Source organism: Cyprinodon tularosa, unplaced genomic scaffold, assembly GCF_016077235.1.
Source record: "Cyprinodon tularosa strain WSP-4 unplaced genomic scaffold, ASM1607723v1 ctg12, whole genome shotgun sequence".
NCBI lineage: Eukaryota > Metazoa > Chordata > Actinopteri > Cyprinodontiformes > Cyprinodontidae > Cyprinodon > Cyprinodon tularosa.
In genome coordinates, this window is record NW_024038003.1 from 3,386,099 (window position 1) to 3,400,029 (window position 13,931).

The 13,931-nt window shown below is 36.6% G+C and overlaps 1 protein-coding gene across 1 annotated transcript; it reads left to right on the forward strand.

The window, feature by feature from the left end:
• Positions 1–540: 540 nt before the first annotated feature.
• odr4 (odr-4 GPCR localization factor homolog) lies at positions 541–13,475 on the forward strand. Its single transcript, XM_038271511.1, has 13 exons — positions 541–639; positions 4,189–4,299; positions 4,490–4,582; positions 5,445–5,551; positions 5,628–5,664; positions 6,415–6,558; positions 6,643–6,738; positions 7,817–7,864; positions 8,845–8,964; positions 9,057–9,159; positions 10,952–11,155; positions 12,925–12,978; positions 13,286–13,475. Exons 1-13 carry the CDS (start codon positions 541–543, stop codon positions 13,354–13,356), a joined length of 1,287 nt encoding a protein of 428 aa, XP_038127439.1. The 3' UTR covers positions 13,357–13,475.
• The last annotated feature ends 456 nt before the right edge of the window (positions 13,476–13,931 follow it).

The window sequence follows — 13,931 nt, forward strand, 5'->3', positions numbered from 1 at the left end:
AAGTCACATCACTTATTTCTGATGGCTCAGTGACTTCTAGTCTTATTTTGGAAAAAACATAGAAGTCTATAGTTACGATATAAGTCGGCGACGGATATACGTCATCAAATAACGCGTTAAAGTTGTAGTTTTCTCATTTTTTTTACTTTGCTGACGAACCACAGCCAGCTGTCAGGACAGCTTTCAGGTTTGTAAATGTTTCGTAGTTTAACCATGTGAGGAAAATTCTGCACTTATGTGAAATTTGTTAAACTCCAACATGCGGGTTCTTTTAAAAATGTAACCTGTCAAAATGCCATCATAAAAATGTCACACACCCCAACTAGCTATCGCTACTAAGACACTCGACCACATTAATGACAATAAGCTTGAGTTTTGTTACTGTTAATAACTTCTCTGCAAGTGAAACCGTTGTCTTGTTATTTTATGGGTCCAAGTCCTCTGCTTGTCTTTCATAGAACTGTTTTCCACTGCAAACCCATTACATGTAACATTAAGTTAATGAATTGATACAACTCCTATTTGTCTTTGTTTTGCAGTATGGGTCGCAGCTATATTGTTGAAGAGGATGTAGAGGGATATTTGTCCAAACTGTGCTCACAGCTCACAGGTCCAGTTACAGGGCTGCTTATTGGACAGGTGGGTCTTTGCACTTACAGGTGCTGGTCATAAAATTAGAATATCATGAAAAAGTAGATTGATTTCAGTAATTCCATTTAAAAAGTGAAACTTGTATATTATATTCATACATTACATACAAACTCATATATTTCAGATGTTTATTTTGTTTAATTTTGATGATTACAAATGACAACAAATGAAAATCTCAAATTCATCATATCAGAAAATTAGAATATTGTGAAAAGGTTCAAAATTGATGGCCCCTGGTGCCACACTAATCAGCTAATTAACTCAAACCACCTGCAAAAGCCTTTAAATGGTCTTTCAGTCTAGTTCTATAGGCTACACAATCATGGGGAAGACTGCTGACTTGACAGTTGTCCAAAAGACGACCATCGACACCTTGCACAAGGAGGGCAAGACACAAAAGGTCATCGCTAAAGAGGCTGGCTGTTCACAGAGCTCAGTGTCCAAGCACATTAATAGAGAGGCGAAGGGAAGGAAAAGATGTGGTCGAAAAAAGTGTACAAGCAAGAGAGATAACCGCACCCTGGAGAGGATTGTGAAACAAAACCCATTCAAAAATGTGGGGGAGATTCACAAAAAGTGGACTGCAGCTGGAGTGAGTGCTTCAAGAACCACCACACACAGACGTATGAAAGACATGGGTTTCTGCTGTCGCATTCCTTGTGTCAAGCCACTCTTGAACCACAGACAGCGTCAGAAGCGTCTTGCCTGGGCTAAAGAGAAACAGGACTGGACTGCTGGTGAGTGGTCCAAAGTCATGTTCTCTGATGAAAGTAAATTTTGCATTTCCTTTGGAAATCAAGGTCCCAGAGTCTGGAGGAAAAGAAGAGAGGCACTTCATCCACGTTGCTTGAAGTCCAGTGTAAAGTTTCCACAGTCAGTGATGGTTTGGGGTGCCATGTCATCTGCTGGTGTTGGTCCATTGTGTTTTCTGAGGTCCAGGGTCAACGCAGCCACATACCAGGAAGTTTTAGAGCACTTCATGCTTCCTGCAGCTGACCAACTTTTTGGAGATGCAGATTTCATTTTCCAACAGGACTTGGCACCTGCACACAGTGCCAAAGCTACCAGTACCTGGTTGAAGGACCATGGTATCCCTGTTCTTAATTGGCCAGCAAACTCTCCTGACCTTAACCCCATAGAAAATCTATGGGGTATTGTGAAGAAGAAGATGCAATACACCAGACCCAACAATTCAGAAGAGCTAAAAGCCACTATTAGAGCAACCTGGGCTATCATAACACCTGAGCAGTGCCACAGACTGATCGACTCCATGCCACGCCGCATTGCTGCAGTAATACAGGCCAAAGGAGGCCCAACTAAATACTGAGTGCTGTACATGCTCATACTTTTCATGTTCATACTTTTCAGTTGGCCAACATTTCTATAAATCCTTTGTTTTTATTGGTCTTCAGTAATATTCTAATTTTCTGATATGATGAATTTGAGATTTTCATTTGTTGTCATTTGTAATCATCAAAATTAAACAAAATAAACATCTGAAATATATGAGTTTGTATGTAATGTATGAATATAATATACAAGTTTCACTTTTTAAATGGAATTACTGAAATCAATCTACTTTTTCATGATATTCTAATTTTATGATCAGCACCTGTATTTTCACCCCTTTTAGCATTAAGCCGGGTGAAAACCACAATTTAGATTTAGACTCAACTTTATTTATCCCTTAGGATTAGTCCTTCAGGGAAATTCTACTTCCAGTAGCTTATATAGAGTACAGTGAGTTAAAACAAGATACCTTTAAAGATAAAAAAAAAATACAACAGACAATATAAAAAGAGTGCATATAGTACCAAAAAAGCATAAGAGAAAAAAGTTGTAATGTCCTGGAATATGCCTTCCTTGCATATAAAAATATCTGCACAGTAGAGAGGTAAGGGAAGACTACAAAGTAGTTGACTTGGGTTATTGCACTTGCACTGCAGAAATGTAATGACCATACAAATACATTTAACCTATTTTTATGAGACAGGTCACCACAAGCATGTGCATGATGGAAGAAAGTGTCCTCACAGCATGATGTTATCTCAACCATGTTTTATGTTCGGGGGGGCTGTAGTTGGGATTTATGTGTTTAGTAAGCTTTCCTTCACACATTCTATTATTTTTCTAGTAGTTTTTGTCTCATCTGATCACATGTACCCATGTGGATTGTGGAAAACTAAACACATTTCCTATGGTTTACTTTTAATGGTAGTTAAGTTCTTCCAACTTTTCCCTGAAGGCTTATCAAGAGTTGGGATGTGTTATTTTATTGCTTCTCTATTTATTTTGCTAGCATTAGTGGCCTATATATCAGTGATTTTTTTCAGAGTTTGAAATATATATTTATTACCCAACTACTTTAATCTTAAACATAGTTTAAACTTATCCTGACCTTCACTTTAAAGGTATAGTGGAGGATGTTCTTTATCCAGGGGGATCATCAAAATAAGTGGTCCTCCTATGTCAATTATTCTAGTGATATGTTTACGTAAGGCTGTCCTATGTACTCGTCCCCATTTTCACTTACCGGTGGTGAGTCTGAGATAGTGGAAAATTGCAAATCTTCTGTTGGAAAGTAAGCTTCAATGAGCGATGTAAACAGCAACTTTTAAACTGAGTGTACATGAAGAGAAATGGGCTCTTGCATGCTCTCGTTTAATAGGCGTTCCCTTTTTGGAGCGGGTACAGGGTTGTGCATGTGCATTTTTTTGTTCTAAGTGGAGAAGGCGCGAAATCCTCGACTATACCTTTAATGATACTGTTGTTATTTCATTGATGCATTCAGCCCTTACTGAACGCATGTGTAGATAGATAAAAGGATACATTTAGGATTATTTTCACTAATAAGGTGACTTTTGAAGGGAATTGGTAGCCCCAAATGTTATTAATAGGTATCAGAGTTAAGGAAACTAACTATGGATCAACGTTTTTCCTTGGAAAAATTATTTACTCTTTTCCTTCTATTTGTAAAAGTGTATGTTTCTTTTTGTTAATGCATCAAATAAAATCCATTCTAAAAATAAAATACATTCACAACCTTCAAAAACTATTAAAAAAAATTTTTAACAGTGTCCTGCCTGGCAATGTGGCAATAACAATAATTGTCTTGATGCCAAAAAGAGCCTAACAGATTTTACTTTCAGAAGTGGAGCAGTAGGGCTATCACCATAGTGTTCCACTTGATTTATGCATATAAATTGCTTTATTATAATTATGCAGGGAGTTTTACAGATTATATGGATGCTACAGTGTAAATAAACAATGTATTTTCGGCTTTTTTCATGGTAAAGGCTCCGTAGGTTGGTTAAAGTTTTTTTTTTTTATAGACTGATATTTATACTGAATACATCATGTCAAAACAACTAAATTAGTTTAAAATGAAATAAAATTAGTCAGTAAAAGTAAAAAAGCTTCTTCAAAGTCAAAAGGTGCTATTTAAAATCACTAAAATAATTGTTTAATATCTTAGCTGAATGACTGTATTCATGTTGAGCAGTGATATCCAGTAATATTAAGCACTGAATGTTTTAGAGCTTGGTTAAAAGGGATTTTATCGTCATGGCAACAAGGACACCCCAAAATGAGTCTGCTGATGCTGGAAAGTCAGTGGACAAGGAGTGGGTGTCTGAGCATGCAAGACAGGTATGTAAACTATTTATTCTCAGTATCTGCATTTTTACGTCTTTTCCTGGATCACACCTGAATAAGTTTTTTTTTTATAGAATATGATTCAGTTTTAGTGGTATTACAACATCCAACATGGAGTAATATGTCTAAATGTTAGCCAGTGTTGAATGCTTTAAATATAAAACATTTGTTTGTGGTTTTCCAGGTATCCAGGATGCTGCCTGGAGGCCTGTCTGTGTTGGGAGTTTTTATGGTCAGTGAGAGTGATGCCAAGGACACTCTAACCACCCTCCGACAGGTACAGTGGCTTTGTGCAAGCATGAAAAATTGTGATTAAAAACTGGAAATTTTAAAATGTTATTAAGCTGTAATTATCTGCTATTGCTACTTGTCTGTAGTTATTTTACACTTCATCTGCATTTATTACCTAACATAGCAAATGCTTTTGCACAAAACTTTAAAAAAACAAACAAAACAAAAAAACTTTCGTTCTTTTTCACCACAAATAAAAAAAATAAAAAAATGTTTTTGCAGTTTTTATGAAACCAATGGAGCAATTGTGGAATATAAATAAAAAGCTTAATATGTCATTCCTGGCTTTTACCATCTCCCCTCCTGATTTCATTGTCAATACATAATTCATGGCTTCCACACTGCTTCCTGGGCGCTACACAATGGCAGGCCACTGCTCCCCAAGGGGATTGGTTAAATGCAGAGAGTGAATTTTCCCTTTGTGGGACAATAAAGGGATTTACATTCTAGGCTCAAACTAAGTGGTGCAGGAATACGGTACAAAACCAAAGTTAAACGTTTCTTATTTTCAACATCGTCATATGATGTTTTACCACAGTTAGATTTATTATCTCATCGCTATTCATCTTTCACACAGCCACTGGAAACGGATTGTAGTTCAATCCAACTGCAGGCGACCATTAGATCAGGATTTTACCACGCTATGCACTGGTCCTCTTGGTAATGCAGTCTTTTTCAGGCAAAACAATACTGCTTTTGTCCACTGGGGGAGCCAAATTCAACTGAAAGTGCTTTAGCACTGCTTTAAAATGGCTATAATCCTTAACAAATATGTCCAAGTATCTTCTGCTGTGGTTGCTTATAGAACTGCAGACTCATCAGGAGTCTCTCTGTGTTTGTTTGCATAGTTGCTGTTTTCAGTGGAGAACCTGATCTCCTCCGAGCAGCTCTGGATGCCTGCTGGAGATGATGTAACAGACTGCGTCACGCTCCACATCAACCCCAAAACCAGAAAGTATCCTTTTTCCCAGAGACGCTATGTTGTTTCTACCGCACACCATGCAGAGGTTTTCCTCAATCTCTACCATCAGAACTGTCTGCAGAACCTTTGATGTCAAAGACCCAAAGGTTTGTTTTGTCTTCCCTCTTAAACTGCAGAAGCTCTAGTCTATTTTATCTATTTTTGTCTTAGGGAAAAGCATGATTTATCTATAATGATTTTAAAAAACAAGAATGAATTAATTTGAATTAATGGAGAATTTTATCTCAACCAAGTTTGAAAAAACTGTTTTTATAGCTACTAACAAGGACTTTGCACAATTCTGGCTTAAAATTTGGATCGCTGTTACTGTCAGAAATGGAGGAAAGGTCTTTGTTTAAAAAATATTTCATACATTTTCTCTTAGGATTGAGGCTGTTCCAAGAAACTAAATCTTAGCCTGGTTAAAACTAGTGTTGTTTTTAAAAACTTTTCCCTATTTGGTCACCCATTTGTATTTGAGTCAACTATCAAGCTGTTGTTTTGTCTTAAGATGCAGAATTTAGTCCTATTTATTTATTTAGGCACCACCACCACTGTGAGTGAAACAGACCTTTAGCATGATGCCGCAACCACCATGCTTGACATTTTGTTCTTGCTCTTAGGTGTAAAAACCTCAATTTGACTGCTCTAAACAAAGCTGTTTATTTAAGCCAAACAGTCAGTCACACCCAATCTACACAAGTTCTGCATAAATTAATCCTTGCAAACTCAAATAACCTAAAAGAAATTACCTTTGCTTTACAGGTGGACTAATCAAGTCATACACTAAATGATTATTGGTGAATAGAGAGAGCATGTTGTGCTCAGATCATATTTTTTTCTTTTGTATGTATCAGAGTGTTGCCAAGCCCGCCGATTGGAAGTACCAATCAGGCGTGTGTTCTTCTTGGGCTACGGTGTCCTGTTGGCTGAATATAGACCTGTTGGTACCACTCCCAGGCAGCATAACCTGCACTAAACCTGTGGATGACTGTCTTAAGGTTGGGAAAAAAAACATTAAACATAAAAAAAAAACTATTATATGTAAAAGTTTGAGTGGAACTGATTTAAGCTTCTTGTTTCAGGAGGAGCTGAAAGTTTGGGCGCAGCAGATTGAGAGGGGAGTTTGTCTAATAGAAGGAAAGAAGCTGCCGGAAGATTCGGAGATCAAAACGGGACAGGTGGTTAAACATAAACACAATTACTTAGTAAACCTAGACACGTGATATTAGAAACAGATTTATTTATTTGGAGTTGGATTTAACGCAGATTGTCTAAACTAAAACCTCCACGTTCACCTCTGCCTTTCGGTTTGATTAAACTTTAAGCTCTTATACCTGAGGTGCTCTCCAGCATGGTTTAATCTTTGTTTTTTATTTGACATATTTCCATATTTAATGCCTGCTTTTAAAAAAGAGAGTGCAAAAAAAAAAAAAACATAATCATTAATAGCATTAGATTATAACAACAGGTTGAAAATAAAGTTCATTTCATTCACCATCATTTAGACGAGGGTCGTAGAATGGGATGTTCTGTCACAGTCAAAGCATGGTGCAGATATTGCAATGTAGAGAATGCAGCCATGCAGGACATAACTGTACTTTAGAATCTGTGCTTTTTCTATTGGTAAAATCAAATTTATACTTGCTAAAGGGTCCAAAAAAAAAACACAAAGCCTATCAATCCCTCCACAATTCAAAAGGACAGGAAGTGTGTATAAAGTGAAAAGAAGGAGCCAACAAAATAATAAATGGATAAATCCAGTCCCATGACGTTGGCTATAATTGATTTTAATCTGTTAATCGCCTACTTACACTTTAGAACTCAATGATTTGATTCAATTCAATTCAAAAATACATTGTTTCCAAAGGGAAATTGAATCTGTGTAGTAATAAGACACAGAGTATCAGAAGTGGGTTTTTTTTCCAGTCTTTATGATTTAGATGCTTTTATGTTGAATTAAAGAAAAGCAAGAGACTGAAAAAGTTTAAATCTGGGCTTTATTGAATATGTTTGTGTTTTAAAAAAATAAACCATCGGTGTTGCCATATTCTGCAATAAGAATTTCTAAATGTGTGGTTTTGTAAGTTAATTCAATCTGTTATTGATAGTGTTTTGTTTGAGTGTTTTGTTTTTTTTAACTGTTGGGTCAAATGAAGGCAGTCTGTTTGTTGCACAGATGATTGAAACTTAAATTTGAACTCTTGCTTGTCTCTACAGTAAAGAAGCATTTTTCTTATTTTCTTTGTTTCACTCCAGAAAAAGAATGTGAGACAGACCTACACAGCTCAGTTGCTCATCACACCGGTAAGAGATGCACAGTGCCGCCCACACTAGCTGGTTGAGATTTCTAATACAGTTATTATAAATGTGCACTATTTGTAGCAGTAGATTATCTATCTTTCTATAAATTGTAGCATCATTCAACCTAAATCGAGCACATTTAGATAATGAATTCATCAGTTGGTATAAAGAAATTCCCACTTTTAGAAATAATTATTTCTAAACGATATAACTGGTGAGATTATTATTAACACCCAAGCTGCCGATGGTTTGTACTACCTCCTTTTGTTGCCAGAACCACATTACAGCTTCCTCCATATTGTTTTGCAAATTAAACAGACCTTTGCACAATCCATGCAAAGCATTCAGAGTTCGAGGTTCCTCCTTCTTTCCCCCTTATCTCTGAAAGATTCATGAAGCCAATTTTTAGTTTTTTAATGCGACTCCATCTGATTTTTATTCACAATTCCGACATGTTGGAAAGAGCTCATCACCACATGTGCTCCAGTGAGATGGTAAGCAATGGCCCACAGCATCACAGCTCCTCTGCCATACTCAACAGTGGACATTAGGTGTTTGTTATTTTTCATCATTATATTCATAGGTGTTTTTGTTGTTGTTTTCTTTACCAGATAGCTTGTGACAGAGGCTTTAATCTCTGGCATGTCTCCCCAAAAACAGCAGCTTGATCTTTAATTGCATGGGGTTAAAGTTAACCATCTAAAAAAAAACGGTTTATTTCTTTCCTTAGTTAATGAATGCACTTTACATAGATGCTGTGTACTTTACAAAATTTTTATTGTTAAATTAGGCTGCTCCAAGAAAAATAAAAAGGTATGATTTAGAAATTGTATACAGTTTTCCACATTAATAACTATGTGTGATAGCTGTAGAAAACATAGCTAACACACAAACCTACACAACTTTGCTAAGAATTTCTGTTTAGAGTAACATGAAGTGTCTATGTTAAATAGCATATGATCTGAAGTTTCTCTGTTATTCAGGATGGGCAGATGGTCCCAGATGTGGTCCAGCAGTGTGGAGGCAGTTTGTCTGTCAGAGGCGCGATCCATAGCAGAGCTTTCTTACACAGCAACAAACCCAAAGCTAAACTGGCTGAGAAGGTGATGATGCTGTTCTTATAAAATGCAACATTTTAAAATAATTTTTTACCTTTTTAATGAACCTATAATTTTATTTATTTTTTTGTGGACAGCTGTTGAAGAGAGATATAATTTCTACGGTGGCCACAAGAGTTCAGATGCTGCTGGAGGAGCCGCAGACACAAACCGAGGAGAACAAAGAGAGAAAACAGACAGGTGAAAATTTGCATGATTGATCCTCTTAATGTACCGAATTACAGATGAGGTTACAGTTGTAAGGAGGATCATTTCAGCAATTTCAGAGGGATTATGGTTTTTAACCCAAAGGCTTTAACCCATTAGTTTTCAAAAGAAAAACTAACCTCATATAGTTGAGTTTTTTTTTTTTTTTGCGAATTTTTGAAAAGACCCACCCTCTCCCCTTAAATAAAAAAAAAATAAAAAATGCACACGCACAACTCTTTACCCGCTCCCGAGAGGGAACGCCTATTAAACGGGAAGCGAGAGCATGCATAGGCCCATTTCTCCTCGTGCACACACTGTTTAAAAGTTGCTGTTTGCATTGCTTAAAAATGCTTACTTTCAGAAAGAAGATTCCTCCACTAGACCTTAAATAAAAAACGGAATTTTAAACATGTCTAGAAATTCTCCTGAGCTCTCCCTATTAGGCTTGTTGCGCTTGATAAACTAATGTGGAGCAATCTTTAGCAAACTTTAGATAAAAATATTTTTTTGTAACTATCATTACAAACACATCGCCAGTCCTGCGATTGACTGGTGACCCTTCCAGTGAGTTCCCCGCCTTTTCGCCTGTAGACAGCTGGAGATCGGCGCCAGCACCCCGCGCGACCCCGCTTGGGATAAGCGTGACCACGTAAATGGATGGATATCGTTACAAACACATATTACATTTTTATAGTCCATATTTTAGTTTCAGATGTAAAATGCTTAGTTTTTAGCAGGATTTTTAAACCTTTTTAAAAATATTAAAAAGGTCAATATGGAGAAAGTATTTTCCCAAGTTACCAGAGGGGGCGTTGTACTGTTGCAGCCGCTTACTCCAAACCTGTAGCAAAAGCTTTCTGCTTAACAAAACCTAAAGCAGGTGTTTAATGCAGATATAGATAAAAAAAACAAAAAAAAAACAAGGTGTACTAATTCCTTTCAAATAGGACCTGGAAAGATTAAAAGCATCTATGGTGCTACACATAATTTTCACTCTTTATTAATGCTTTTGCTTTTTGGATAAAAAAAAAAATCCACTGATTTTTACTAAAGGACACACTTAGAATTTAGGCCATGTGCATTTTGCTAAAAAGGCACACACAAAGAAATCTAAATATAAGTTTTAAACAAGGCAAACCTGTAAGACTTTTATGTTCCAAATCTACTATAGTTTACAGATACCTTTTCTGCAGAAATTAAACCGTTGTTTCTTTCAATTAAATGTTATGCAATTCATTTATTGATAAAAAAGTAATTTTGCACCAAAATTTACCATTTTAAAGACAACTTCACACCACTGACCTGAAGCCCTGAGCCGCTTCCCTTTGTTGTCGTCATTGTTTGCTTTATGTTCACCTTCCAAACCTGCATGCATCATTGCTCAGCGGGTGCGGGGATGGTAAAGAAAAGTGTTTAAAAACAGCAGCATCTAATAAGTAAAAATGTGCTCCTTATCCTGCAGTCCTAATATGTTTATCACTTTCTTTACTCTGACTGCTTTAACCCCACTGTTGCCAGCTGCTGGCAACCTACACATTTATATGACCAACTGTGAGTAACTATGGATGCATTGAGTTGAACACTCACTAAGAGGAATCCCAATACTGCCTTTCTGTATCTTTCAGTTACATATAGGTGAAAAATGTAAAGGAGGGGAGATTTGTTGTGCAACAAGGTTCCATTGAAAATAGATTAATAGCAAGTGAATAAAAAATCCAGTATTAAGTCATTAATAGTGAAGTGAGGTGTTTTTAAGGATGTCCTTGTTCTTTGTGCATTTCAGAGCAGTTCTGCCTCCCTCGTCGTGTCTTCTGTCCAGTAAAAGCCACCAGCCCACTGTGTGTGTGCGACTACCAGTTTAGTGATGAGGGATTGTCGGAAATGACAGATCGGTTTAAGGAGATGTTGGACATAGAGGCAACTGAAGCAGACTTGGACATTACACAGGAATTGATCACCGAAGTCATAGAGAGCAACGCTAAAGAAGGTACTAAACAGTTTGTTTGTTTTGTTTATATTTGTTACATTTGTTCATCCCATCACCCCAATAATGTCTGCAAAAGACAAGGAAAACACTGTATTTTAGCTTTGCTTCCTGCGCCATGACTACAGAGCTTAAGAAAAGCACCTAGTCTGGACTTTAAAACATCAGCAATGGTCTAATTCTTCTAATTGATAAAGAGCAGCGCTGCAGAGCCAACAAAAGATAAACTGAATTCATGTTGTTTTTCAAGCTGCAATTCACATCCCACTTTGCACTTTGTACTTTCAAGGCTATTTAATAAATGAATACAGTAGCAGTCATTTAAAATGGCCCTTCCCAATCAAATGCTAGCCGAATGGCAGCCCACTTTCCTGCAACTCCCAGCAAAATCCCTCCAACTTCCAGCAACTGGAGTGACCCCCTCCTTCTCCTGGGCATGCATATTTTTTTACTCCACCCTTTAACTGAATTACAGGGTCTGACCAGGAGAAGGCACCTCATTTTAGATCTTAATGTCCACAAATCATAACAGAAAGAATATTTTAATACAAAGATTAATGTGTAAAAAGGAATTGTAGTGGATCAGCCAAGGACATGCAAAGGGCCCATTAAGGAAAGTGGGGAAATTTTGAAGGGCCACTATGCTATGTAGACAATTTAACCACATATGTGGTTATATATTTATGCAGCACTTGGCTAGCTCAAGTGGTAAGTCCTGCAAGCACTGCCACTCTGGCACTCTCTCTGAGCATGACCCTTAACCCCAGACAATGGCAGCCCACTGCTCTGTACTTGTGACAGTCTAATGATAATAACAAAAAAAATGTATAATCAAAGTCAATTACATAGATTTCAATTTGATCCTACCCCCAAACACCAGAGGTCATTTAGACGTTTAGATTTTAGGTCCGCCATAATCTTAAATTTACTCCAAAAGTCCTTGTTGAAAATTGGTGTTTGGTCGGTCTGATTTTTGTCTCGTTGAAACGTTTGCTATATCTTTTCAATGTCTATTATTTGACATTGCAAATCAAGTTTTCAACGTCTTTTGAACGAAATGAAAACTACTGCTTTTCAGCTTTCACTTTCCAAGCAAATGTAGAAATTGTTTGCATCTTTTCAATTAAATTATGATTGGTGGGTAGTAAAATAAGTTCATATTAGTTCAAAAATACTTTGTTGATCCCAAAGGAAAATGAAAATGAAGTATTATTGCAATAATATAAGGGTTACAGCAATGAACAGCCAAGTGCATTCAAGGGCAGTTTACATTTCAAACTCTAACTTCCTCCCACAGTCTAAAAACATGACTGTTAGCTTGATTGCGTCTATAAATTGACATTAGGTGTGAGTGTGTGTGGGCATGGTTGTGTGTTTCTCCCCTGCAATTGACCGGCGACCTCTTCCAGGGTGTACCCCGCCTTCCTGGAGATAGGAAACAGCTCCACCGTGACCCTGATGATGGATGGATGGATGGATGGATGGATGGATGGATGGATGGATGGATGGATGGATGGATGGATGGATGGATGGATGGATGGATGGATGGATGGATGGATGGATGGATGGATGGATGGATGGATGGATGGATGGATGGATGGATGGATGGTATTCTCTGATAACCTTTGTTTACAATTTTTTTTAATGAAAATCTGATCCAGATTTGTTGCAGTTGATCTAATGTTTCTTTCATTGTACTCTTTAAATAAACCTGCCAGAAAAGCAGGCCCCATGTTTGCTTGATTGATTAGATTTTCTTTGTTTGTTTCAAGAGTCATTAATGGAAGAAGCTGAGCCGCCGCATCCCTGGAGGAACAACTACATAGGTGGGTGATATAGATGTGAGAAAACACTTGTCCAACTACATATTTCTCCTGTTTTTTTTTGTTTGTTTTTTTTTGTCAAATTTTAAAGTTTCAGATCAGTGAACAGTTTCTTTACTTAGTAGTCACTAATAAAGGTTTCTTAAATCAATTGTTGTCAAAAGCAACATATACCAATATACATACAATATAACATTTTTATTGTAACTCTGCAAAAGTAAAAAATAAAATTAATCTAATCTAACCTTTTCTTTTCAGGAAGCAGTTACTGATTAAGAATTTCAAAATACTTCTTCTTCTTCTTGTGTAGGTGTTGCCATGGCTACCGCTGTCGCCCTGCTGGCCTCGGCTGCATCGATGCTGTATCTCAGTGATGCTTGAAGCATTGTCCAAGTCTTAAATTTAAAGATATTGTGTTAATATCTTAGGTTTTAACACAAATGATATTTTGTTAAAACCTTCTGCCTGAATCAGAAATCCAATATAGAGTTTTAGAAAAGATTTCCCATATTAACTAGGCAGTAAAACCTTGGTTGACATTTTCTGAATTATTTGTTGAATAAAGTCAACAAGCTCTCCAATACACTTGCCCCAAGAATTAACTACATTAACTACTTTGAGAAGAAAAAAAATAAATTCTATAATTGATTGAATTGAAAAATGAGTAGAAATATTGATATAAAAGCCCATTTTCACTGATATATTAAGTTTGTTTTTTTATTTTCTCAAAGTGTATTCAGTAAATCCTATTCATGAAAAAAACATTATCTTGTTCTTGATCTTTTCACTTTGCTGCCTCTGTCATTGCTTTTATGATTTGGTGTAAAACTGAAAATATTACAAAATCTCAGATTATCTATTATATTATATCACAATCTATTGGGCTGAATACATTACTGTAAGGCAGTCTTGATTTTTAAGATTAAAAATCTGCTAAAAAAGATTAAAAAAAGGAA

Coding starts and splice junctions, on each gene's coding strand:
- odr4 (XM_038271511.1), top strand. CDS start 541: ATGGGTCGCAGCTATATTGTTGAAGAGGATGTAGAGGGATATTTGTCC. Junction 6,739..7,816: donor CGGAGATCAAAACGGGACAG/GTGGTTAAACAT, acceptor GTTTCACTCCAG/AAAAAGAATGTGAGACAGAC. Junction 11,156..12,924: donor AGAGAGCAACGCTAAAGAAG/GTACTAAACAGT, acceptor GTTTGTTTCAAG/AGTCATTAATGGAAGAAGCT.